Below are 27,980 nucleotides of genomic sequence, written 5' to 3' on the forward strand. Positions count from 1 at the left end.
GTGGGAGGAAACCGGAGAACTCAGAGGAAACCCACACAAACACAGGTAGAACATGTGAAATTCTAAAAAACAGTACCTCGAGCTCAGGATTGAACCCCAGACGCTTTAGTTATCATTTGTTATAACAACATGAAAAAGCTTTTTTTTTTTTTTTTAAAATGAAGAATAATAAACAGTCAGTAAATACCTTGTTTGACTTATGGTTAATTTAATATGCTTAAATTAGAACACAAAATTAACACCACATTCTCTCTTAATACTTGCCTTAGATGTTTTACTTTGATCAGGTTACATATAAAACCCCCACACATGTTCTACTTACAGGAATAAAATGGCATTCTTAATAGCTAAACTCTCTCTCTCTCTCTCTCTCTCTCTCTCTCTCTCTCTCTCTCTCTCTCTCTCACACACACACACACACACGAATTTTCACAAGTTTGACATACATTATCATAGCCATAAAACAGATTCTTCGTGAGCATAAATATCAGGATGAAACATAAAACAGTTTCTATTTGCTGCATTGGTAAATTACATTGAAAAAGAAATAAATATCTATTATATTGTCATTATTTTTTACATACTGGTTTATAGTAACAAACATTTAAATTGGTTAAAAATTTATTCTTATGTTAATTATATTTATTCATCTGGCAGACAATTTTATCCAGCTGAACCGCAAAGGTTCGTTAAGGGTAACAGATCTTGCCCAACAGTGGTAGCATCAGGATTTGAACTCTCCACCTGCCAATCAATAGCCCAGAACCTTAACCACTGTCCCACCACAATACTGACCAAAACATACCGGCTTCACAATCCAATCCCAATAATAAAATATAACCATGTGTAATCATTTACACAATTGCATAACACAGCTGCAGATTGTGTATTCAGATTGCGGAACACATTCTAAAGTGTTTTTGTCAGTCCACAGAGTAACATAATTTAGCAGTTGCAAGTGCATTGACCCAAAAACCAGGATAGAGTGACTCAGTGAACATGGTCTGGACTCTGTATAGAAGATTCATTGTGTCTGAGACGCTGTAGAAAGACAGAGTTCCTGCACTATGGTCTACATACACTCCAATTCTGCAGGATAATGGGCCACTGATCTTTGTCTGAACGTCATTGTGCCAGAACGACAGAGTGGAACTGCACTCCAGACTCCAGGACTGAGTGTTGTGTCCAAACCAACATTCCTTACCGCGTCCTTTCCTGCTGATCCCTTTATACGCGACTGAGATATACACCCATCCACCCCTGCTCCATTCAACCTCCCAGTAACAGCGTCCACATACACTCTGTTTACACAGCACCTGACCATAACCATCAAATCTCTCTGGATGACTAGGGTACGGGCTTAGTTTCCCACTGCGTGACACTTTCCTCTGGTTATCAGTAAGCCACAGTGCCTCGTTTACAGTGTTGGGGTCCAGGGTCAGGTGACAAAAATCTAAAGAACATTGAAAAAAATTCAAACATGTTATATAATGTATATATGTACATATATTTAGATTTTTGTATTATGTTATCAACCCTTTTTGTTCTAGGTTAATAGAAAATTGTTTAGATATATATCAATTTTTACACTTACACTGGAGAAATTCTTCTCTTGTCTTTGGTTCACAGGGTAAAATCATCTGAATTTTGGCAACTATTAAGGTATAGAGACAAATATACAAGTAATGACATTATAGACATTATGTAGTGTAATTCAAAAGTAGTAAAAAAAAAAAACATACAAGATGCGATACATGTCTAAGTGAAATATATAAATATATATAAACTCACTGCCCATTGTATTTGGTAAAAGTATCACATGCTATGTTGATCCATAGGTAGACAACTAGTTACCACAGCCCATCTATTTCTATAACAAGTCAGTCCATCAGTTAAAAAGGGGCCACCAAAGGATCATGGTTCACCAATTTTTTTCTCATTATTGACACTGACATGAAATGAAGCTTTGTGGACACCTGATTATCACAGTCACATGTAGTTCTTCCCCAAACCGTAGCCACAAAGTTGGAAGCACACAATTGTATAGAATTGTGTTGTAGCTTTACAATTTCCCTTCACTGGAACTAAGAGGCCCAAACCTGTTCCAGCACCTGTGTACAAAGCGATCTCCATGAAGACATGGTTTGTTAAGGTTGGACTAAAAGAACTCAAGCGTCCTGCACAGAACCCTGACCTCAAACCCACCTGAACTCCCTTTGGATGAACAGCACCCCAGACCTCCTCACCCAACATTTATGGCATATGGCAGAGCAACTTACATTTATCTCATTTACAAAACTAAGCATTAAGGGCCTTGCTCAAGGGCCCTGCAGAGGCAGCCTGGTGGGGCTGGGATTTGAACTCACAACCTTCTGATCAGAAGGTCCAAGATCTTAACCACTGATCAACCACTGATCGTTGTGGCTGAAAGATCACAAAACCCCACATCCACTCTCCAAAATCTAGTGGAAAGCATTCCCAGAAGAGGGGTGCTTATTGTAACAGTAAAGGGGGAATAAATCTGGAATGGGATGTTCACCAAGCACACGTGGGTGTGATAGTCAGGTGTCCACAAACATTTGGCAATACAGTATGCCCAAATGTGTATCAAATATAGCAGAGTTGCTTGTATTTAACACTTCAGTGCAGTTAGTGGGTTGAAAATAATCTACCAATTAAAACCTTCCAGCTGTGTGGCCAAAACCGGACAGTGTGGAAGGGTTGGAGGATGATGAATACTACATGGTAGACTAATGAGGTGGGTGTGTCTAATAAAGTGATCTACCCATGAGGTCATATGTGCCTGTGTATATTTGTTTTGAGTAAATGGAAGAGGAAGTAACATAATATAAAATGTATTGTTTGTCTGCACCATTATTATAGACACATGTAAAGGAGGACTGTGTCATATACAGTAAGTGGATTGTTTATTCGTAGGTTATGAGGTTGAGCATTTTCTCTTTTACCATTTGGATTGATTTGGTTGAATTTATCTTTGCAGCATTCCTCAAATTGCTCTTTCAGATCCGAGATACATTTCCTCACTCCTTCAAATGAAATATGTTGATTTATAGTCATCCGGGATAAGTCCTTAGCTTTAGAAGTGGACCAGATGGGCTGGAAGCTCTATATTGAAACCACAAATAAAGCTTAAGTTAATCTCTGTGGAAATAACATTGGGTTAGGAAATATGGGTGTGTAAAACCCAAAATATACTTAGGTTGTTTTTTTACGCGTACGCTAGCGTATGCGCAGAGTCATACGCATAGCTTTCTACACTAAACTATGCTCCATTTGACATACACTCCACACGAGTACACAGGCGGTCGACGCATGCGCATTACGACAACTTGCACTACCCCTCCTAGCCTGCAAGAGTCAGTAGAGAGCAGTAAAGCAGGTCTTCTGGTGTCACGGACGACAACGAAGAAGAATCACAACAACACGAAGAATAAGGGAGGGGAAAGACATGCTGCTTCACTTGAGGAATAAGAAATAAAAAAAGAGAGAGAAAGAGAAGATGGTCTGTACGACCACTCAACCAGAAACGAGCTAGGGATGCCGAATTCAGACTTCCGTCTCTTCTGTTTTTTCTTCACCTAACTTGAGATTCAACTGCCCTGGGTCACTGTTGGCACCTTGTGGAACAACTAAATAGTGCAAAATAATTAAATGCGCATGTCCGACCTGCGCGTACTGTACGCTGTTCCTAGCGTACACGTAAAAAGTGAAGCGTACTATATGTGTGTTAGGATGTGTTAGGGTGGCAACACTGCAGAATGTTCTAGTGTACATTAGGGTTGGGAAGAGTCATTATATTATTATTATTTCATTTACGTGACAAACGTCATATGCTTGATATTTACAACAGAGGTTAAACTTCCACAAAATGTAGAAACTATTCAGGTCATACCTGGAGGAAATACACATGATCCTCTGTGTCCGATAGCAGCTCCAGCTCAGTGTCTCTCTTCTTAAGGTCAGCAATCTCTTGCTCCAGCTGCTGCTGCAGTCCAGTGGCTTGATCCAGTTCAGATCTCTCCTGAACTCTGATGAGTTCGGTCACCTCATAACACTTTTCTTCAATGAAGAGAAGCAGCTCGGTAAAGATTCTCTCACTTTCCCCCACCGCTGCCTGTGAAGAGCTCTGGTAGGGGAAGAATTCATGAATTCCAGCCACTCAACTTCTTTGGCTGAAATTCAACACTCCAGCAGTCCTCGGATCAGTACCTACCTTAAGAGTGTTCACCGCCTGCTGAAGGTCTTGCAGTTTCTTCTCCTTCTCCATGATTTTCTGCTGGGATTTCCTCTGCATATCCCTTATCTGCTTCTGTGGTCCAAAGATGTTGATTTCAAGATTTTTAAAGAGCATTACAAAAAAAAACAAAAAAACCCAACAACAGAATTATGGGTGTTGCCAGATGTCCTTGCTAAATTTCACACGTCTCATATCAAATTACAGTTTCTTACAGAGTCACAGAATGTACCCATTACCTGTTTTTCACTTCTTTCTGAAGCAGCTGACACCGTATTGTGGCCTTTATGTTCATCTAACCTACACAATGCACAAATGATTGTCTGGTCTGTTCGACAGTAGAAGTCTATCAGTTTATCATGACGAGCACAGATTTTTTTCTGCAGTTGTTTGCATGCTTGGACTAGCTTATGCTTCTTAAAAGCATTAGATTCGTAGTGAGGTTTGAGGTGAGTCTTACAGAAAGAAGCCAGACACACCAGACAGGACCTGACAGCCTTTTCTTTGCTATCAGAACAGATGTCACACTCCACATCTCCCGATTCTGAGCTATAACGAGAAGCAGAAACACTGCTTAGGTCTTTCCACTTGAGCTTCTCCACCACTTCAGCCATGACGTTATTCCTACGCAGGACAGGTCTCGGCATGAATGTCTCTCTGCACTGAGGGCAGCTGTAAACCCCCTTCTGAAGAGGCTGATCCCAAAAGTCATTAATACACACCATACAAAAGCTGTGTCCACATGGAGTAGTTACTGGGTCCTTCAGCAAATCCAGGCAGATCGAACAGCTGAACTGAAGATGGTCTACTGAAATATTACTGTCCTCAGCCATTTCACTAACAACAGAGAGAGAGAGGAGAGTTGAAGTGCTCCTTCTCAAACGACTTCCTGATTCTAAGTGTAGATGGGTGTGGCAAAGAGGGCATACCATCAGGATGACTATAGGTGTGACTAAAATGGCAAATGTGGATTGTTTTTTAAAGCTAAATATAGAGACAGCAGGACAATAGACAGTGCTGACATTATAAATGTAAGTTATATTTTATAGATTTCCTTAAGAAATAAACAGTTCCCTGGTGCTTACTTAATAAATTAGCCCCAACTTAGGCACCTCTTCTTCTTCTTATTATTATTATTATTACTGGAAGACTGTCAAACACCTTTATTACTTACCTTCAATTAGAATTATCCTGTTTTAAATACACCCAAACACTTACTGCTTCAGTTTCACCTCGCATTTTATAATCATCTTTTTTTTCCTACAATGTCTTTTAAACCATTTAAACATAAATCATTAGAGGTGAAAGGCATACATTGGACATGACCTGGTGACTTTCAACATTAGAACTTGTTATTCCTGTAAAGCTGCACTGTAAATATATATATATAAAAAAGTGAAAACATTATTATAGATAGTTATATTTCTTTAGAGAGATTATTAGTTAGGGATTTTAATGAATTAATTAGAACTTTTTTAAATGTCAGGACATTAAATAAAATGCTTTTGCCTATATTCAAGATACACTTTTTGCAGTGTTAATACAGTGAAAACACCCTATTATTATACACTGAGTTCCCAGTTTATTAGGGACACCTACCTTGTACAGGTCACTCTGGTATACATTTACTGTCTATTAATCTCTGTCCACTAGAGGGGGCTGTCCTTGTCCTGATTTCTTCTGTTTTTGTGTATATGTCATACTAAATCGTTTCAGAAATTAAAACACAATCTAAAATAAAACAAAGCGTAGGAGTAAGTCCACTTCTGAATTACGCAAACAAAGCAAAATTAAAGTTTTGGAGTGGCCTAATCAAAGTCTTGACTTGAACCAATTGAGACACGGTGGTAGGACCTTAAAAAGTCAGTTCATGCTCTGAAACCCTCCAGTGTAGCTGAAATAAAGTGGTTCTGCAAAGAAGAGTGGGCCAAAATTCCACCACAGCACTCTTAACCAGTTATCTGAAGTGTTTGGTTGCAGTTATTGCTGCTAAAGGTGGCACAACCAGATTTTAAGTTTAAAGTGGCAAATAGTTTCTCACATGGGTGAGGTTTTGGATAACTTTTTTTTTTTTTTGCTTTAATAATAATAAAGAAAGATAACTATTGTGCGTTTATTTACATTTTATGTTGCATTTCATTTGAAAATCTAAAACTATTTAATATGAGATATACACAAAAACAGAAGAAATCAAACAAATTTTCACAGCACTGTATTATTTGGATGGTGGCTCATTCTCAGTACAGCAGTCTTAATGACCAAGTTTACATGCACACTTATATTCTGATATTAATCGGAATTTGGCGGTATTCTGATTAGTATTGTAAACGCCACAGTCTGATTCAGATTAAGACAATATTCAGATTCCCATCCCTGGAATATACCCGTTTTAATTGGAAACGTGTTGCATGTATACACCTTATTCAGAAAATCTACTGAAAGGAGATATACGTGCATGCTCAGTCTACAAGGAATTGTGGGCAGCAACGGCAGCATCTTGAATCTCCCAGGAAATAACAACGGGAAAGGAAAAGCGCGCGTGTAGATCAGTATACTTACAACAACCACATACAGTATACAGGAATAATCCAATGACTACACATATAAACATCATTCAAAATATGGCTATAACCCAAATACAGAATTAAACAGAATTTCATGTGCATGTAAACATAGTCACTGGCATGATTAGTGTCCATGTGTGTGGTGTTGGGGTGATTGTATCCAGCCAACAGCATTCTGTGGTCAGAAACTCAATACTGAAAATGTAGATAATTTCTTCAAAATAAAAAAAAATAAAAAGGGGGATGAAAGAATCTTTGCATCTTTGGATTATTTATTTTTTCCTCCTGTTCATTTCAGAATTGGAAATTTCCCCCCTGCTATTTTAGAGCTGAACATTAATAGAAACTAAATTCCCCATAATGATCAATAAACTTAAAGTCAACATGATCATTCATACTACACAATTAATCATGGTTGTCTATTGACGGAATCCTTGCGGTTTCTGTAACCTGCATTAAGGACAAAGCCCAGAAAGAGGAAGACTTTCCTTCGTGTATAGTTATTTATGTAAAACAATAGTCAAAATGAATGTTTTCTGTAAATCTATTTATTAGTTTCACCTGCAAATGAGATTATGCAGACTCAGCACTAGATCACAAAGCCTCGATCATCTGAAAATGAAGGCGGTATGCAGTAGTGTGGAATGGAATGGTTAAACAGCTGGAATGGCTCAGCGTAAACAGAAGTGCTGTGTGTTCAGATGCTGCACTGCTGAAGCTTCTTGTCAGCTTGCTTCAGAGAGATCCAAACGTTGAGCATAGAGGCACGTAGTTTGGCCCACACCAGGTGATCGGTCAGGCCCAGGATCTGAGCAGCATGTTGGGCAGCTGAGTCTGGAGACAGAACTGTAGAACAGCCCAGACCTGAAGAAGAGAAGAGAGAATGTTAAAAGACTTGGTGGAGGACTAATCTGGCAACTGGGAGTGGCACGTTAAGGCAAGGTACACATACAAACAAACCTGACTAACCCCTAAAGCCAAGCCTTAAAATGTAATGCATCTGCCAGAAAAAGCGTAAACACTGTGACTCAATCCACACCACTCAGTGTGTAATGCAACGCTTACAGCTAATTTAATATTGGCATCAAACCTGCAGAACACACTCGTTCCCCTAAGGATGCACAGATCAGTCACGGTCCAGTGACTGCTGGGAAAAATTCAATTTGGCCACTGCAAAGCACTTTATACTGTTGCAGGTTTCTCTCCAAATTCTTACGACTCCAATTTCTAAAAATCTACGAGTTAATCTGCATGCACATTCTAAACCGATCAGATGGTGTCTTGATCAGCTCCATAGGTGGTGAACCAGTATATCGTGTACACGAGTTCAGACACTGGTAAGGAAACTGGCTCACTACACACTGGGACACTGATGACTGGTGATATGACTATGTACTTGTGTTGTAAAACGTCACCAATGTGAAAATCCAAACAAAATATTTAAGTTTTATGTCATTAATTTGTCAGCTTAATCTCGTGTGTTTCTGTCATGGTAATTCAAGCGGGATAATAGGCGAGCTAGTGGATTTAAAAATAAATAAATAAATAAATAAAAAAACAATCATTAAACACTTCAAACTCATTAGACTCAAACAAACTGCATACAGAACGTCAAATAAACGTTCGTGAGTAATCATTTAAGAGCCACAACAACGATAACAAACTGCTTACATTTATAAACAAAGTTGGCTGAGAGTTCATCCGCCATTTTTTCAAGCTGAGACTTCAGAAAACATGACGTCATTTCCAGTAAGGGAACACCGTGAGCATCGATGCTCCCTGGCTTTTGCAGTGTATTGTGGGATTTTTTTTTGCACTGGAAGAATTTTGCGATTGAGACAGCCTTTAAAATGGCCGACTCCCTAATCAGTGCCCCGACTACTGAACTAGGGAGCTGATTGAGATGCACCCCTAAAATCATTCCACTTATCCCATCAAATGTGACTGACTGCAGAATGTACCGATTAATGCAGTACTTACTCAGCTAGTGCAGTGGGATAATGAATAAAAACAATAGTTGAACATGTCTTTCTGCTGATTCTGAAAATAAAGCTAGCTTTTAGGTCATGAGGACATCCTGTTATGCGGTCATGCGTCTTAATACTCGCTGCACCATGCTTTCATACTCTGATTATGCTGCAGATCTACAGAACACAGCAGCAGGGAACGCGTCACAGCAAAACGAACACAGGTTTGTAGGTTCCATCTCTTCGTACTGATAATTCCACATTGCAAAATAAAAAGTACAGCACCATAACACTGAGGATTGTTATTTGTGTACTGAAACATGGAGCCATTTAAAATCAATCAATCAATAAGTAAAGCTTACCATCAAGGTAATTGCACAATATTTACTGTGTTCTTAAAACACAGAACTTTGGTATAGAAGGACAGATCTCAGTATGTAAGCGTCTTAGCACTAAGGTAATGTACTTCTGCGTTACTAGGCAGTCCAGTATGGTGAAACCTAGTGCCCTTAAACAAAGATCTTGATCAAGTAGACCAGATGAACCCTTACCACTGGGCATACGTAAAGATGACCAGATGTCTTGAGCACCCCAGTCAGACGTAACAGGAGGACAGTTAATGACAGGGTAAACCGTGTTTCCTGACATCACTGGACCCAAACCGTTACTCCTCCCTGCAACGGCTACAAAAATGGTGGGGACACCATCACCTGAGGAAAGAAATGCACAGTGATGCATAATAAGACTGGGAATTCTTACCGAGACTGTGGTTACAATGCAACTTCACTTCTATAAAAACATTTCTGCGCACGTTATTGTCCTTCGTCTTACCCTCATATTCAGATTTGATGCGGAGTGTCTCGTCAGGGCCTTTATGCGCAGAGGTGACTCGGAGATGGCAGGGGATTCCGTATGAGCCGCAAGCTTTACGGATCCTCTCAGAGTGAGCCATGTCAGACGTAGAGCCCATCAGTACGACAACTCTCCCACTCGCCTGCGGCTCCAGGAGCAGCTGAAGGCACATGCAAACATGCAAGTTACAAAACAGAATTTCAGCAAAGGATTAAGACTAACAAACTAATAAAACACTAACACCTTCACACTTGAGGTTTTTTGGACTCTGAGCCACTTGCCCTGAGGTACCCTGGTCCTCTTAAAACAAGTGTTCTAGGGCTCGCTTCAACAGAACCCTGGTACGACATGACTGGATATTAAACTTGTCAGGTCTCTTCTTTTTCAACTTTTTACGATAGCGGAGAAAGGCTTATTTTGCTCAGCGGAGGACACAGAACGCCTCGTATACGGAGAGAAGGCGGCATTCAAAGGCAAATGGACCCAACTTATAAAAACTCTGAATTTTTAACCATGTGAACAGCTTCACCTGAAAGTAAATTTCATTGCTGAAAGTAAATTTGGAAAGTATGTGATTAATTATTAAGGAAGACAGGAAGTAATTATGCATCACTATTATCCAACAGTGTAAGCACAACACAATAAAACCAAGCCAGACTTTTCACAGGACTAGTAATAAGGTTACAGTAATGATCTTGCCTCTGTGGTGCGAGTGCTTGCACGGAGAACATTGCAAAAACACTATTTTAATTTGGCACCAACATTTAAACAATAATAATTTGAAAACAAAAAAAAAATAACAAAAAACAATTAAAAACCCAAAACAAATGGATGAGCCTAGTATGTACCATTTTGTAAAGTGACTAATTCCCCCACCCGCCACACTTAAATTATCCAAGTATGGGTCCTGGGTGCAGACTTGAATATTCAGGTCAAATACAAAAAACGCTCTTAGTGCACTAAAGCCATTAGGCCATATTGTGGAGCCATTGTAGTGAGCATACACTCTGGTTTATCCATAGCCCTAAGACTAAAAGCTAATCAATTCTGATATAATAATGCAGAAAGCATTGTCATTCTCGGAACAATAAAAAAAATAAAAATAAATACAAATAAAAAACCCAAAAAAGGTTGAGGTTCACGGAGACTGAAGTCTCTTGTGAAAGCTATGGATCGTATTAAAGGTTGAGAAGGGCAAGTACACAGAGTTAACAAAGAGATACAAAGCGTTAACATGAGCAAACAGGCAAATTGTGCAATTTCGGCCAGCTACGTGTAAATGTTTAACATCTTTAAAGGAGAATTACTATGACATGTGTGGCGATGTGGAGAAGTTCTATGGCCCACACCACACGTGCTCATAGCAAGAGAACGAAGGCAGCAAAAAGAAGATATGGTTCAAGTATCTAGAACTTCCAGCAATAACAGTACTGTAATGGAAAGCTGTGAATAGGTGCAAGCATGTGTGTGCGTGTGTATATATACCTGTACTCTTTCAGCCACCCATTCAAAGTTCTTCTTGACCATTTGCATGGCCTCAGGTGTGACCTCTTTCAGGTCACGGTATACCTGTATAAGGAAACATGTATGAGAAACAGAACACAAGGTTAACCTGACTGCACCTAGCAAGGGCCCATCATAATTTGATGTGCACCGAAATATCTTCCAGATCTTCCAACTCAACTGTTGCTGTACTAGAGGATAGGGGAAATGTTCTAGTGAAGCACATAGACTACATGTCTAGACAGGAAAAACAATACTGGCTCTGCATGATTACATGATTTTTTTTTCTTGACTCGTCCTTATAATTGACTGAATGAGGCAATTATCAGAAATGTGCACAGAAAGGGGGTTGGTCTGGGAATTTTGTGCTAAATATAAGACAAAGCAAAAGTGACAGACATGGGGCTTCAGGCAATGCCAGTCCTGCATAAATCTTGCCTGTTTGTCTTTCTGTTGGCTGCGATCTCCAGCCGGCCACAGTCTCCATGAGTCGTTGTCGATCACATCAGCCAGCACAACTTCCTTGGTGGTCACATTCACGCCAAACTCGATCTAAACAGAACGACAGAATTTGTCCATGCTGGGAGTAAATACATCAATGATAACAGAAATTAGATTATTATCATTATTATTATTTTTTTTTATTTAAATGTTTGGCACAACACTGCATTGCTTCAGCTTAGCTTCAAAATACATCCCAGTCTAGTGTCTTAAAGTACCTTCATATCCACAAGAGTGCAGTTCTGGGTGGCCCAGGCCTTCTCCAGGACCTCAAAGATGGCCACTGTGCTCTTACTCATAATGTCCACCTCACAGCGGCCAATCGTCACATCTGCCAGCTCAAAGCCAGCCGCTAAGATCTGCTCCTCAGACCATTGCGGGTCGTTATTGGCATCATCCTGCAAGGAAACAGATATGCAGACATGTGAATCACTTTCCATTTAATCAAATTTGGAGTAAAAGTCTGTCATAGAGGAGATCACAAACCATGCTATCCATCATGCAATCTTGAGCAAAGAACTGATTATAGATTCTCTCCAATGGTGCTAACTATTACTTATCTGAGCACCACGCCAAGCAGTGTTGTTTCATCGGCAAACTGACTCAACACTCCAGAGATAACAGCGTGGGGTACAGTCCCATCATTTACTTTCATTATCGAGCTGTTCTCTAATAAGCATGTAGCAATATATTGACCAGACCACAGTCCTCTGAAGTTTTAGTGTTAGTTGAGAGACACGAGATGGCTGAACCATCGCTGGACACCCACCTTGAAAAACATCTCCATCTTTAGTGGTGAGAAGCGATAGCCTTCTTTGACACCTGGATTCCTTTTAAGGAAGGAGCCCGTGGCGATGCGTCTACACACCCACTCAATGGGGATCATCTCACAGTGGCTAGCTATGAATGCCGTCTCCGAATGCTGCTTTACGAACGCAGTCTTAATTCCTGACGGAACAAAGCAGATGATACAGATCGGTGAGAAACTGTACATTCAGAAAGTTTAAATATAAAATGCAAAGCATGTGGTATAAAGAAATTACTGTTGTGCATGATGCAGGGTTTCAATAATCAGCTGCTCTGTGGCTGGACCGAGTACATATTCTCTCACATGTTCAAAGCTGATGGAATGTTTCAGTATTAAAAAGCGATGAATTAGTGATTTAAAAATAATAATAATAATAATAATAATAATAATAATAATTTACTTCATAAACAGTCAGAAAAAATATCATGGTGTGTTAGCTGTGACGGACTTAATATCTGAAAGCTGGACAATACTGGCAATAGACAGACCAGTTGGGCATGAACGGATATGCAGATGTGTGAATCGCATTGAATTTAATTCAAGAAAGCACAAGTCACAAGGTAATGATTTTAACAAGCACGAGTTTTCTCATGAGCTACAGAGATGCACTGCAGTTACACCAATTAACTACAAGTGATGTGTTAAAGGGCAATACTTCTGAATTAGGCCAGTGTTGTCCTTTGTTTTCACATGATGTCACAAAAAAAAAAGTGTACTTTGCCGTCAGCCATTTTGATTCCCTACACAAACGTGCGAAGGCTGCTACACTGTGGTATAGATGTAAATGTTCCAATCCACCAGGTGGACAAAACAAGTGAAGATTCTTTAAAAGTTGTGAAAGTTATGACTCACGAGAGACTCATTGTCTGAAGAAAGGCACAGGTTATCAAAGGCTACACGGTTAAAAGTACGTGTATATACATTGTCACCTGAGGTGAAGGAGCTGCATAGAGGACATTTTTAAATGAGTATTTCATATTGTATTTTTAACAAATTGTAAAGGATTTACAAAAGAAATTAAACAAAATTTTTAATTTCAGGAAATAAGGCCCATCTGCATGACAGGGCCAATCCATTAAGCAAAAACTAGGGAATCAAAATGGCTGCACAGTTATAATAACCATGTTGCATTGTGGGTAACTGCATAAGTCACAGCAACCCATAGAAGAGGCAACATTTAATATTGATTCAAAAGCAGTTCCAGGATTAGAACTGCTCTAATTCTGGTGTTGAGGCTTTGCATTGCACTATTACAACTAGTATTACTTGTTTATATCAGGAAAATGGCCAGGAAGAAAATATTGTGATTACAGGTTAGAAGTTATCAAACCTGTGCAACTTTAAACGCTACATTATAGACTGTATGAAGGTGACACTGACGAAGCAACTGAGAGTGAAAAGCTTCTGAGCTCACCAGCTTCTTGCAGGAGCTTGAAGACACAGCTGGTGGTCTTATTGGAGATTGCTGCCTTGCCCTCCATCTGGTCTTTTCTCACTGCGTTACCCGCTGTAATCTGGTCTTTAGACTGGACCAGAACCTGGCCCGGCATGTCCAGCAGCTCAAAGATCTGCTTGGTCTTGCCCTCGCTGAGCTTTTTGCCAAGCTTCAGATCTACAAAGCAGTAGGGGAAAGAACAGCAGGAACTCATTAAAAACCTGCACAGGCAGAAATGAACATGAATCCACTGTGTTACACATGAAGTGATCGAACCTCTGTGTAACACGTGAACAAACATTACTATTACACCTCACTGTGCTCCAGCACGTGAACTCGATCAAACCTTACTGTTACACGTGATGGAACCGGACTGCGTTGCTCTTGAGCGTGATGGAACCGGACTGCGTTTTCCATGTTATCGAACCTTACTGTGTTACACTTGATCAAACCTTACCGCGTTGCCAAAATCAAAGGCAATCGGCCCATTAGTGCTAGTTAATTCGTAATGATGCAGAATGACCGATAACCTAATTAACATATCAAGGAAACAAACTTTCAAAGTGTCAAGTTATTTTCGGGTCAACACTCCATCATGTATTGCTGCACCCTGACCAAATCATGGCGCGAGCACACGCGCGCGCGCACACACACACCCCAAAACTTCACACAGCTACATACCTGATGTCGACGCCATTTCGGTTACAACTCTTTTGTCCTGCAAAAAAAAACAACCCAGAAAATGATAATCAATCACAGAATCTGATCTGAACAATATTAAAAGTTAAGCTGAACTACCTACAGGCAGGGAGCTGGAGCTCTGAACGAAGGAACCGTGTGAGGAGAAAAGGGGACGATTGAGAATACAAGTTACGACACTTTATCAAAAAGGAGGCAGTGACGCCATCTTCACCACGTGGAAAAGTCTCGTGTCTTGTTCTTTTGAAGCAGTTGCCTAATCAGATAGTGTTTAAAAACTCTGCAGATTCTATCTGAGACCTGCGATATCTATCGAGTAGTTTCTGCCAGATTTTAATCTTTTTTCTCTTCAGACTAGTTAACTTTAACTTTTATATATATATTTTTTATTATTATTTTGTGCGACCAGAAGTTTATTTTCTAGCCGTTTTGCGGCGATTTGAACCCCCCTTTCTGTAGTTGGTACATTCCTGCATAAGCGGCTGCATGAGGCAGCACGTGGTCGGACTCGCAGATTGTCAGGCTGCGTGGGGAGTGAAGTTTTGTAGTTTATTTTGTAACTTTTTGTGGGGATTTGGGATTTTTGCTGGTCATGGAGTTTGAAGAATCCGGTATCGGAGAGGAATGTGGGGTTTTCGGCTGTCTTGCAGCAGGCGAGTGGCCGACACAACTAGAAGTTGCGCAGATTATAACACTAGGGCTTGTAGCTTTGCAGCACAGGTAAGTTAACTGTTTACACCCCTGATGCATATGTCACTTAGGTTCTTTCATCCTTTTGAAAAAGGCTGAATTAAAACTAGAATAGACCTCACAAGACGCTTTAACCGATTTCTGTAAACTGTTGCAAATAACAGTTGAGTTTCTCCCGTCTGCTTTTTAAAGTAGAGTAGTTTGAGGTGCCAATACTTTAGAAACTCTTCATCACTGAAATGGATCTCATGTGCAAGCCTCCAGTGCACGCGGTCTTAATAGAAGATTTAAGCCTCTCTGACAACCTATCACAGTGCGACCAGGAACTTTTGTGTCTGTAGAATGAATTTAGAGGTAGTTTTTATTTTTGGATTATGTATTTTTATTTAAACAATAAACAAGGACTAAGATTCAGCAGGGGCCCTTCTTATAACCAGTGATATCAGTTTAATGGGTTTCATTCCTGATTTCTGCAGAGGTTCCTAAACTTTATGAGCAAACAACCCTAAATGGTCATTATGAATTTTCTGCATTGATCACTGTGCTTTTTTTTTTGTTGTTGTAAAATTCCAGATTTATAATCTGGCCTACTGTAACATTTTGTAACTTTTATTCATTCATAAACATATGTGTAACATGAGTGACTAGAAACCAAAGTAATATTTCTTTCATGGACATAACAGACATTTGACAGCTTGTCAAAAAGTCAGGAGTTGTATTTGAAAGGGCATTTTCACGTCCCATTTCCAACGACACACAAGGAATTAAAACACAACGTGATGCATTCTTATAGGAAAATAATCCACGCTGGAGTGGTGTGATGCGGCCCGACCCGAAGCAGTGGAGCCTGGTTTATACACGATGCTATGGCTTTGCATGCATGTGCAGAAGCAGTGGCAAAATGAGCAACACTCTTCACACACTCACTTGCATACCTTATGTACAACTGGAACATTAGCCTAGATGGAACATTTACTAACATCTTGGTTTGCCAGGTTTCCAGGTGAATTTGAAATGTTTAGCGGCGTTAAACACACCGGCAAACTTTTTGTTAAAACGTTCCGTTGTCGTGATTGTTGTCATGAGCTGCATCTCAAATCTAAACATCTGACCCTGCATTCAGAAGTATTTCTTCATCTAGAAAATCCAGAAGACTGGTATGTTAAACGTACTCTTCGATAGCGGTTTTAAAAACGTAAACACTTGTAACTGTATTAGGAAAACCAGTTAGTCTTAGTACTCAATAACGGTCTAGAATAGTACATGAGTATGCAATTTGAGACACAACACTAGTTTGTTTTAAAGGAGGTAGATGGATGAGGAGATTTTCACGTTTCTATTACTGAATTCCTATTCTACTGCAGCATGTCGAGATAAAGAAAATACTTTCAAAATAGTAATGCACAAAATCCATCTTCATAATGAGTCATATTTGTAATAATAATTTGTAAAATTAATTATAAAAAAGCGAAGATTGAGAGTTTCCCCTCACAAACTTATTTGTAAATCAAGCGACCCGTCTTGGGGTTGTGACCCTTAGTTTGTGAACCCCCGGATTACTGAGTGATCTGTTTACTGATGTGCTGTATTGGCTCACCTGATTATAGTTAGTTTCAGCCATAGAGTGCACGGAGATGATCTCCATAATCGGAATGTATTGATCCTGCTCCTCTTTGCACTGATAGTCAATGTGCTCAGACCAGTCCGTGCTGCTGTCTCCGTCATCAATGCACTCCTGAAACCTTTTGCTGAAAACACTGCAATCTGGAAGCACAAAAAATTCAAGAATCTAAAGAAATTCATATCAGCATGGGTTTCCTTGTTTCTGTGAACATGCAGAACACCTTCTGTAAACACAATTTGCAGAGTTAAAGAATCTAAACAGCTTTCAGGCACATGCATTTATCTTGCTTTCAATGGATTGCCGTATGTTCTGTACTTTGGCCTGCAACTTTTTGAGTCCGAGTTATAACTTAATGTGATTTCTTTTTTTTTTTTTTGTAAAGTCATAGCCTACATTAAGTGTTGCTATCCTCTTAGTAACCTTCCAGGGTTTCTCCAAAGGGCCAAACTGAAGAACCCTTAATGGATTTAGATTGAACTTTTTTGCTAAGAAGATTCTGTTGGCTGAACAAACCATGTGACTTTTACCAGCTTTCTGTCTTTCAAGATATCATGACTTGTGATTTTTGTCTTGCTCGTTTCACACTCAAGTTTTGTGCTCATATGACTGCAGTCACAATGTAAGATTTTTTTTTCTTCATTATAAAATGAGAAGATTGAAGGACCTTCATCTGTGGCCTTCCGCTTTTTTCCTCTTCTCGACCCGGCAGGATCTCTGTCTGTGAATGTTGTCTCCGTGTCACCTGTGCACGCGCACACACACGCACGCAAAACTTATTTCCTGTAGACTTGAGCAGAACTGTTTTGAAGTGATGGTACATATCCCTATAGTTCAGTGTATTACCTGTGTTTACTTTATATTCCTGGCCTCCTCCATATGTACCTGCTGTGACAGAATGACCGGACAAAGGCCGTTCCTCATATCTTGTCTGAACGTTGTCTTTTGACCTCGCCAGCATGCTGTTTAACTGGTCCGCTGTTTCATATTCCACCCCAGTGAGTTCCTCTGGCCTCAAAATGGCATCTGCTCTAGCCTCATTTTGGTACGCTCTTGTGCCGATGCCTGGAGACCTTAACATGGCATCATCTATGGTCTGCTGATCATATCCGACAGCAATGATGTCACTGTCCTCATGTGCAGGCAGTTCACAGATGGAGTGCTCCTCTAATGTGGGTGGACTGAACATCCCAGAGTTTCTGTATAGGCCTCTGACTGGCTGGGACAGAATGCTGTCTAGCTGTTCATAGAACTTCATGATGCGCCGAGTGTCTCCAATATCAGCCTTGCCTCTCTGTAGGGATCGGTACAGATATTTCAGATTCTTGTATTTGGTGCGACACTGTTTCCAATCCCTCTCCACACCCTGCTGAAGGAGCCGGCGTGATATTTGCACAAACACGTCCTTGTTTCGGGTCGAGCCTTGCAGCTGCTGTTGGATTCCTTCCTCAGACCAGATATTGAGCAGCGCTGCCACTTCCTCCTCGGACCAGTTTCGGCCCGAGTCATGGACCGTGATCACGTTCTCCTCGTCTGATTGCCTTCGAGCAACAGGTGATATGGATGAACCTGGTTTTAGAAAATAGCAGATCAGGAAATCAGTTAGTGTGTATAATTGTGAACACCGTTATCACAGCTACTGAACCAGTTGTCGGTCTTTTGATCTGATGACGCACCTGTATCTTTTGTGATGAGGTGATGAGAACCGGTATTTATTATTGTTTGCATATCTGCCAGACTCTCATCTGTAGTGGAATGAGCAGTGCCAAAAGCAAATGAGAATCAAAACTAGGGAAGAAAAGCTACTTGAATTAGACTTTAAGTATAGGTTGTACTTTGTTTATCAAAGAACATCAAAGATACCTAGCACTTTCTTAGCTTATGTTTATTCTCTTACCATCGTCAATTTTAATGTACTGCTCTTCTTCTGGTTCTCTCCTCGCAGCTGTCTGGTCAACCTCTGTTCCTTTCCTGGGAGAATTCTCCTCCTCATCGAGGAAATCCTCAGTGTCCTTGCCCTGCAAGATTGCATCCATCTCCGCAAAGAAGCGCATAGGTCGACCTTGGTTCTTGCTGACCTTGTAGTCATATTTAAGGTTCTTGTATTTGGTGCGACACTGTCTCCAGTCTCGCACCACTCCATGCTGGAGTTCCAGACGGCGGGCCATCTCCTGGAAGATTGCCTTGTTTCGATGGGTGCTCTGCAGCCGCACCTGCATTTCTCGGTCAGCCCAGATGTTGAGGAGAGCCCGAATCTCTTTATCAGACCAGTGTCTTCCTCCCTCCATACCTGAGAGAGGAACAAAATGTTGGTCTCCGCTGCCTGAATAAAAGAAAACAGTGGAAATTAGAGGACATCTAAACTGGCACAGGAATTGGACTGGTTCTTCATATAGTCCTTTGTATGTCATGAAGCTGAGCTAAGACCCCATTCACACCTGGCACTAGCATGCATCCTGGGTGATCTGATTATAAATGGACAGCACTAAATGCAGGTGTAATTGGGGGTCCAATATGTCTCTGAGAATTCTTGTCATCCAATCACTCAAACCACCATTGGGCGTGGCCTGGGCCTGTAGTGTGAATGCTCATTTCTCTCGTTTCGTTAAACGGACCACGCGATTTAAATGTTTGAAACGTGAGTGAGGATCAGCCAGACATTCCTGCTCGAAAACAAATGCCGTGGAAGCCTTCCTCCAGAAGAAGTCATGTATGAAATACGATCACAGTTGATGCATTTAAAATGCCTGGTGTAAACAGCTATGTTAATACCATGTATGAACACAGTAGCATTTAGAGCTTAACCTTAACCATTAAAAAAAAGTTTATTCATCTTATGTGCCATGTTTTTATAAGAACTCTAAGAAGAAGCAAACCAATACTGACCTGAGAGATTAGTCTGAACTCTGGAGGATGAGAAGTAGAAATGGTAAAAATGAGTTTTATAAATTACGGTTCTTGTGTTTGGTGGCCTTTTGTTAAATTATTAATGATGCAGGTCTTCTACATTGACCTCACGTGAAAACGTGATGGAAGTGAATAGATGGGTAGCTTTCTGAGGTATGAACTAAATCTTAATGAATAACATGGCTGTGTTTTGAAATATTTAAGGGCTTTTCATTTGTGGTGCTTTTAAGCATTCATTTTGGTTTGTAGAAATTGTTGGGGGAAAAAAAAGTAAAAGGAAAAAAAAAGTGTATTATTTTAGCAGCAAAGAATTTATTATAATAATAATAATAATAATAATAATAATAATAATAATAATAATAATAATAATCTTTTAGTTATTGTCTGTCTAAATTTGTGGAAAATAAACCAAAATGTTGTATAGAAAAGTTGCTCATTATTAAAAAAGAAATAAATCAGTGTAGTTTGTGGCAGTGTCAGATATTTACCCTCCTGAAAGTTGCTCAGAGAAGCGTTGCCCTGTCTTCTGCTGACAGGACTGGTCTGTTCTTCGTCCATCTCGTAAGACCTTTGGGTGGTGCTGTCCATCGATGTCCGGATGGCTGGAGGCCTCCAGTCGGGTAGTGCCATTGCTCTGCTTTGTGCCTGGCAGCTCAGCCAGTCCCTGCACACGCCCAACTCGCTTAGGCGGCTCGAGATGGCCTCATACTTGGCCTTGTCCTCAGTCTCGTCCCAGGCTTCCCTCTCCCTCCACACCACGAGCAAGGCCCTAACTTCTTCCCCTCCCCAGCGACCACTTGCTCCTCTTTGGCTCTCTTCCTCCTCTCTGCTTGTTTTCTGCTCTGTACTAAGTTCCATGCTCTTGAGCTAGAAGCTTGGAAATGGCTTCTCTTGAATTTCTGCTTCTCCTTTTTCTCTCCCTCCCCCTTTGCCTTAAGCTCAGTGTCCTAGGCAACCAGACAGTTGAGCCAGTTAGGAACGGTCATGTGACTGAGCGCAGCTTTGTGACTGGCTTAAGCTGAAGGGGGGAGGGGGTGTGGAAATGTGAGAAGTGGCTTGGCAAACAAAGCTGCAGCTGCAGCAAGAACCCCTACTAATACGGAAAACGATAAAGGTTAAGAGCTTGTGTGTGTGTGTGAGAGAGAGAGCGAGCGAGAGAGAGAGAATTTTCAGTTTTGAAATCTGTGTGTATTGTTTCTGTGCAGCAGGCAGGTTATTTCAGCCCGTCTTGCAAACGCTTCCCTCTTTCTTTCTCCGCCGTTTTCTCTGTTCCTTCTTCCCCCTGGCAACCGCCCTCTTTCTCTGGAAACCTACTTCACACACACAAACCAGTTTGATCTGCCTCTGGGCTTAAAGCAAGGCAGCTGCAGAGTCATAAGCCAGGCTGGAAGCACGCTTGTTCGATTTTTTTTTTTTTATTGTTATTTATTTATTTATTTATTTATTTTAAATAGGTTTTTAACATCAGAGGGAAAGAATTGGGCATGGAGGGGAGGGAGACCTTTCCATCCTGTTCTATTTTTCAGCGGTCAGCCATGCTGAAGCTTGTTATGGCAACATTGCCTGAACTAGTTTGCACACGATTACATTACTACATCCACCTCCCCCCCACTGCCCAAACCAAAACACGTCTGAGAATACTTTCAGTTTAATGTTGATGTTTCATAAGTCATTTTATAACTATGTGATGGTATCGTTTGTGATCTAGCCAGCATTACATGATCGTTCCACTTAAATTGATTAAAATAACATGTTGGTAATAGGCATAAATGACATCGTATTTAACCAGATCTGCACGCCTAAAAGTGGAGTAAACCTCCACTCTGAGCTCAGAGTTTAGCCAGAATTGATCAAACCTGGAAGACTAAAAACCCTGTACAGGCTCATAGTTTCAAAGCAATTAGCACCACATGCAATAACATTATTAACACTGTGCTTTTGTTACGTTTAATTAGAGGCCAAGAAAGTGCAGGCATTGTTACAAGTAATGGATCCAGTCCACCAACGTACACCACCCTGAAGGTAATACCTGTTTTAAAGATGTTTAATCTTTGCATGAAGTAGTGTACCCTAAGTCCCAAAAAGAGAATTATTGAGAGTTGGAATTTGGGGCTTTTCGCATTCACATATTACTGTCATGAATGCTGAAGAAAGCTCTTTTCCTCTCTTGGTTTTTTTTTTTCGTCCTCTCTCTCCTTAGGGCATGGGGTTAGTGAGCACAGCTTTTAAACCAGAAGACATGCTGAAACTGCGATATGGTAACTTGGGGATTGGGCACACGCGCTATTCTACCACAGGAATGTCAGAGCTGCAGAACTGCCAGCCCTTTGTGGTGGACACTCTGCATGGCAGGATTGCAGTGGCCCACAACGGAGAACTTTTCAACGCTGCTGCACTGCGCAAAAAGGCAAGCCATTGTTTTATTTTTTTTTGTGACCATGGAGGACTTTTTTTGATGCACAAAGGGGTCTGAATTCACCACTGTGTTAAATTCCATCAGTTATGAAAATTTTTACTATTAAAAAATGCAAGATTCTCAATGCTTACCCATGATATGCATTTTATTCAAACACTTTTTTGTTACAAACCTACGTAGTTTAGTACAAGAAGGAAATCTGGTTTGAAACGACTCGTTTGAGCTGTTCAGGATCGGTTCCTTCTTTTGGGAGTCAATAACTCCGTTTGTCCTGCACTTTGATTTTTTTTAACTTTGCAGACGTTTTACATTCACAAACAGTTCTATAACACACTACATGAAAGGTAATATCTGAAAAACCATAATAGGTGCACTTTAAAATTGAAATGATAGAAAAGCTTATTTTCTTGTCACGTTTTAGGTTATTGGTTCTGGATGATTAAATAGTTTATCACAATTTTTGGTAAATCACGAGCAGGGAAAATGCAATATCTCACAAACCTAAACAGAACTGTTATCCGTCATCTTTTAATGACCTGTGAATACCTGATGTTTGTTCCGGTACCGTCTGATTATTATTATTATTATTATTATTATTATTATTAATATTGCTTAGGTTTGGCTAGGAAGGTTTTTTTATTTTTAAACTAATTCGTGAGATGTCCTTTTTAAAACGTGTCATTTGTAGATTCTACATCCCACTTCATGAACAGGAAACAAGAAAGAAAACAAAAACCAAATTTGTATGCGTATGTCTTCTAGGTGATGAGACATGGTGTGGGGCTTTCCACTAGTTCAGACAGTGAGCTCATCACTCAGCTCCTTTGCCTGACTCCGCCCATGGAGGAGGTCGACAATCCTGATTGGGTAGCGCGGTCAGTTCCATATGTTCAACATAACCAGTGTTTAACGTTCCTTGTTTAATTGCACGTGAAACCGTTCCTACTATTTTGGTGTTGTCGAAACTCAACAACTTGGATTATTAAAGCGACGTGTAGAATATTCTGCTATAATGGTTTTTATTTGTTTTGGTTGATTTTCAGCATTAAGAACTTGATGACCTTGACACCAACGTCATACTCCCTGCTGATAATGCACAAAGATGTGATCTACGCTGTGCGAGACCCATATGGCAACAGACCACTGTGTATCGGACGGCTGGTGCCCATCTCCAAACTACACAGCTCTGGTATGAAGAGAGAAAAAGCAGATCGGAGACAAAAAATAAGGGGAAGGATAAAACATACTTGAGTAAAGGAGCTGTAGATGAGGGTGTAGTAGTGATTTAGGAACAAAATGTAATTAGAAACATAACTTTACTCAAGCTTAAACAGCAGCATAAGGAAATCCTAAAAATTCTGACGGCTGAATATTTGCATTTACGTTTAAATGTGTGGGTTTTTTTGTTTGTTTGTTTTGTTTTTACACAAAAGCAGTAATTTTTAGAAGGGATCATCCACACCACTTTAAATAAATCTCACACACACACTCTTTCTATGTTCCTCAGGAGGTGGAGAAGGAGACACAGAAGGCTGGGTTGTGTCCTCAGAGTCCTGCAGCTTCCAGTCCATTGGCGCCAAGTGAGACTTTTAAATGTGTCCCTTTGAAACTGGCAACATATTGGTACAGCAGGTGGACACCTCCCGTTGTTTCTGTCCACAGGTATTACTGTGAAGTCCGGCCTGGAGAAATAGTGCAGATCTCCAAACACGGGGTCAAGAGCCTGAACATAATCCCCCGTCCTGAGGGAGATCCTCCAGCCTTCTGTATATTCGAGTATGTCTACTTCGCCAGGCCAGACTCCATATTTGAAGGCAAGTGCATAATTCTTTAAAAAAAAAACGAAACGATTCAATTCAAATGTTTCCCAAATGCTAGAATTTATCTCGGTTTAGTCTTTGAAAGATGAGCAGTTTTAGGAAATGTTCCAAATTTAATAGCTTGTTCTAACAAGGCAACTTATTATTTTATTATATTGTATATAATAATAATATTTTAATTAATTTTAATTTTATAATTTTAAAATAATATAATATATTATATTATTATATTAGTTTATAGCCTGCTAGGAAACTGACTAGATACTGAAGAGACTATGAGATGTTTTTTGTTTGTTTGTTTGTTTGTTTGTTTGTTTTTTGATGTAGTGTCTTAAGTTATTGATAGTAGAGGTCGACCGATAGTGGATTTTACAGATAACTAAGTACTGGCCGATTAACCGATTAATCACCCGATCATTTTTAAAATTGATACTGAATGAAGACATAAAACTCGAGTAAATATTGCTGAACAGTATTACGAAAATAAACAGTACTGCCTGTAACATGAAAATGTACTGTGTTTTTTTTTAACATGAAATAAATATTCATATATATTAACTATTAATAAATCTAAAAGTAAATGATATACACCCAAACATTCCAAATACCAAATAAAAACAGAGACATCCAAAATTAACGTAAATTTTTTTTTTTTTTTTTTTTTTTTTCTTCAAATAACACAACAAAATTAGTCAGTGATGGTTTTTACGAGTCTGTTTGTGGTGTGCTGCAGGTCAGATGGTATATACAGTCAGGCAGCGGTGTGGACGCCAGCTGGCCATTGAGGCCCCCACTGATGCAGATGTGGTCAGTACAGTGCCTGAGTCTGCTACTCCAGCTGCTTTAGGATATGCACAAGAGGTAAGAGATGAGGAAATAATGTATGAGCTTTTTATTTTTGTATTAATTATGTTTATTATGATTATGCAGGTAGTTCGTCAGTTTAATCACCATTGTAAATTAATGCGCTGCCTATAAACAACTGTAACCATAGTAACATACAGTTACAGCTGCATACAGTAGTTAAACTCGCAGCTCCGTTGTTAATAGAGACGCGGCACAGACGCAGGTAATTTCTCACACACAATCGCGCACAAAAAACTATTTATTATAATTTATTCAAATATATGTCATCTAATCGCACAGCTTTATCTGTGTATGATTTAGAACGGGTGAAATTCTAGACCCGTATGTAAAATAACTAACCTTCATACCTCCTCCCAAAACCTTACTAGAAGTTAAATTGCTAAATGCACACCCCTTGGTGTAAATGTGCATGTGTGCCCTGTGATGGACAGGGTGTATTCTCGCCTTATGTCCAGTGTTCCCCTGATGACCAGGATAAAGTGGTCACTGACGGATGAATGAATTGAATTTGATGAATCCTCCATTGCTCCCTGCTTAATTCCCTTCACGTTTGTATTTGTGAGCTGTACCCAGTGTTATAACTTTGACCGCACGTATTGTTCTGTCTCACCAGTCTGGCCTGCCCTACGTAGAGGTCCTGTGTAAAAACCGCTACGTCGGCAGGACATTTATTCAACCAGATACTCGTTTGCGTCAGCTTGGGGTGGCCAAGAAATTTGGGGCGCTGACGGACAACTTTGCTGGAAAACGAGTAGTTCTCGTTGACGATTCCATCGTGAGAGGCAACACCATCTCACCAATTATTAAACTGCTCAAAGAGGCAGGAGCAACAGAGGTAGGATCTATACGAATGTATTAACATGTATGTGTGATGTGTATACAGAGTGTTTAATTTGACATTTAATAACATTCAGTTAAAAGCTCCTTCTGCTTTACTAATACAGTTTTTAATTCCTTCCTTGAAAATCAACGAGTAGGTCCACATTCGTGTGGCATCACCTCCGATTCGGTTCCCCTGCTACATGGGCATCAACATTCCTACCAAAGAAGAGCTTATTGCTAACAAACCAGAGTTCAAGGACCTTGCTAACTATATAGGTAAGTCAAGATAAATATTGGCTCCCACGTCTAATGGTCTGTTTGCATAAATTCTTGCATATTTTTAAAAGGAAATTATTTACTCCTGTAAAATACAATATGCAATTTATATAAGATTTTATTTACTTAAAAATAAAAACTGCATCGTACTACCAATATATAGAATTGACTTTTGCAAGCCACAATTTGCAATACAGTTGTTTATAAAAGTGCAGCCCCCTTGGTTTCTAAATGGAGAAGAAAAAATCCATCTCTTTACAATTTATTTACAAAATAGAATTCCCTCTTCATTTATTACTTTTAAATTTTTTCCTTTTTGGATTTACCCCCTCCCATTTTTCTCCCCAGTTGGGTCACCTGCCAGCTCTCTGCTATTAAATGACAGATACAGATTAAGCTGGGGAGGGTAAAGGCTAATATGTGCTTCCTCTGAGACACATCAAGCCAGTCAACAACATCTTTTCGATCTGCTCCTCACACGCTCTAATGAAAGCGTGATCTGACCGATTAGTCATAACATTAAAACTACTGGCCAGTGACAAATAACGTTGATTATCTCGTTACATTGGCACCTGTCAAGGGGTGGGATATATTAGGCAGGAAGTGAACAGTCAGTTCTCAAAGTTGATGTGTTAGAAGCAGGAGAAATGGGCAAGTGTAAGGATCTGAGTGACTTTGACAAGGGACAAATTGTGATGGTTAGATGACTGGGTCAGAACATCTCCACAACGGCAGGTCTTGTGGGATGTTCGCAGTATGCAGTGGTTAGTACCTACCAAAAGTGATTTTAAAGTCAGTTTGAGTTTTATTTTTGTCTGTGCCACTCAGGAGCCTATCCAATGTTTTTTATTTATTTTTTTATTGCAACATTTTTGTATGTGAATTTTCCGAGAACAGATCCCTGATGATGATCTTGTGTTGCATAGGAGCTACCAGTGTGCGTTACTTGTCTGTCGAGGGCCTGGTGACAGCAGTTCAGAGTGGGATCGAGCCCTACGAGAATGAGCAGATCAGCTCCAGCAGCAAGACCAGCAGAAAACTGGGTCATTGTACAGCCTGCCTGACCGGCAAATACCCCATCGAGCTGGAGTGGTGACAAAGCACACAGCAACACAGCAGCCAACATTGCACCTCATGAAAATTCAGCCTGTGACATGTGGTAACCACTGTATGTAGATTAGGTCTACTATACTGGGAGATATGAAAGCCAACGGTGATTGCTGAGTGCATTTAATCATAATGCTCTCGATTAACGAGGGTTTCAACCCTCCCGACGACATTGACATTTATTCACACTGTTGTATATTTTGCCATGTAATTACTGTGAGGAAGGATATACTTCAGTGTGTTAACTCGTATGCTAATTTAAGCACTTTTTTCCTTTCTTTCTCTGTACCCCTCAATTTTTTTCACTCTTTCTCTAGTGAAGGGCTTTGGTTCATCTTACCACATGGTTTGAAGAGTTGTGCAACCTTGCTTCAGTGACACGTCCAAGTAATACGCAGAGCATTTGTGTAACGTTACACTTAACCTTTTGAATTTCTATTGAATGTCATGAACTTGTACATGTGCCTTACTTCTGGCCACATAGCATCTGAGAGCTTGAAATCAAGATGTTTTTTTTTGGTTGCATTCCAACTGTAATAAAAGATTTTTTTTCCAGCAGCATTTTCCAATAAAATTGATTGTCCCATTGTAGAAAAAGTCAACTTATTTATTAAAATCAGTTTACAAGCATAGTGAAAAACACAGCTGACATTTTGTAGACAAAATCTAGACTCGTATTGTGTACACTTAGATTATGTCTAAAGGTATGTATTTTTAAAATGTGTTCAACTATATTACATATGATGCAATCAGGAATTTTATTTAAAAGCAATTCTCAAAAGCAATATCCTTTAGTTAAACTGGACAGGCCCAAACAAAATATCCCATTTAAGTGAAGTGACAGCACTACTATTGTGATCAAATACTATG

The 27,980-nt window shown here is 39.9% G+C and overlaps 3 protein-coding genes across 4 annotated transcripts; 1 reads left to right on the forward strand and 2 right to left on the reverse strand.

Annotated features, from left to right (window-relative positions):
• Window positions 1-590: 590 nt before the first annotated feature.
• On the reverse strand, window positions 591-5,812 carry LOC128601401 (tripartite motif-containing protein 16-like). Its single transcript, XM_053614592.1, has 6 exons — window positions 4,495-5,812; window positions 4,235-4,330; window positions 3,914-4,147; window positions 2,967-3,126; window positions 1,595-1,654; window positions 591-1,453 (listed from the first exon to the last, which is right to left on the reverse strand). The coding sequence occupies exons 1-6, from the start codon at window positions 5,185-5,187 to the stop codon at window positions 924-926; spliced, it is 1,773 nt and encodes a 590-aa protein (XP_053470567.1). The 5' UTR covers window positions 5,188-5,812; the 3' UTR covers window positions 591-923.
• Window positions 5,813-7,349: 1,537 nt separating this feature from the next.
• On the reverse strand, window positions 7,350-21,159 carry paics (phosphoribosylaminoimidazole carboxylase, phosphoribosylaminoimidazole succinocarboxamide synthetase). 2 transcript variants are annotated; one of them, XM_053614586.1, is made up of 15 exons: window positions 20,291-21,159; window positions 18,793-19,218; window positions 18,572-18,640; window positions 17,742-18,464; window positions 17,563-17,640; window positions 16,872-17,038; window positions 14,567-14,603; window positions 13,865-14,062; window positions 12,412-12,590; window positions 11,861-12,040; window positions 11,580-11,693; window positions 11,124-11,207; window positions 9,618-9,798; window positions 9,338-9,496; window positions 7,350-7,683 (listed from the first exon to the last, which is right to left on the reverse strand). In XM_053614586.1, exons 1-15 carry the CDS (start codon window positions 20,658-20,660, stop codon window positions 7,517-7,519), a joined length of 3,132 nt encoding a protein of 1,043 aa, XP_053470561.1. In that variant the 5' UTR covers window positions 20,661-21,159; the 3' UTR covers window positions 7,350-7,516. The 2 variants fall into 2 exon arrangements, with proteins under 2 accessions (XP_053470561.1, XP_053470562.1); XM_053614587.1 differs by lacking the exons at window positions 16,872-17,038; window positions 17,563-17,640; window positions 17,742-18,464; ... (1 more) ...; window positions 18,793-19,218; window positions 20,291-21,159 and adding an exon at window positions 14,688-14,793.
• Window positions 14,864-27,665, forward strand: ppat (phosphoribosyl pyrophosphate amidotransferase). Its single transcript, XM_053614593.1, has 11 exons — window positions 14,864-15,304; window positions 21,758-21,824; window positions 22,003-22,209; window positions 22,981-23,093; window positions 23,262-23,407; window positions 23,726-23,798; window positions 23,881-24,032; window positions 24,772-24,899; window positions 25,519-25,740; window positions 25,883-26,003; window positions 26,930-27,665. Exons 1-11 carry the CDS (start codon window positions 15,177-15,179, stop codon window positions 27,097-27,099), a joined length of 1,527 nt encoding a protein of 508 aa, XP_053470568.1. The 5' UTR covers window positions 14,864-15,176; the 3' UTR covers window positions 27,100-27,665.
• Window positions 27,666-27,980: the final 315 nt, after the last annotated feature.

Source organism: Ictalurus furcatus, chromosome 25, assembly GCF_023375685.1.
Source record: "Ictalurus furcatus strain D&B chromosome 25, Billie_1.0, whole genome shotgun sequence".
NCBI classification, from domain to species: Eukaryota; Metazoa; Chordata; class Actinopteri; order Siluriformes; family Ictaluridae; genus Ictalurus; species Ictalurus furcatus.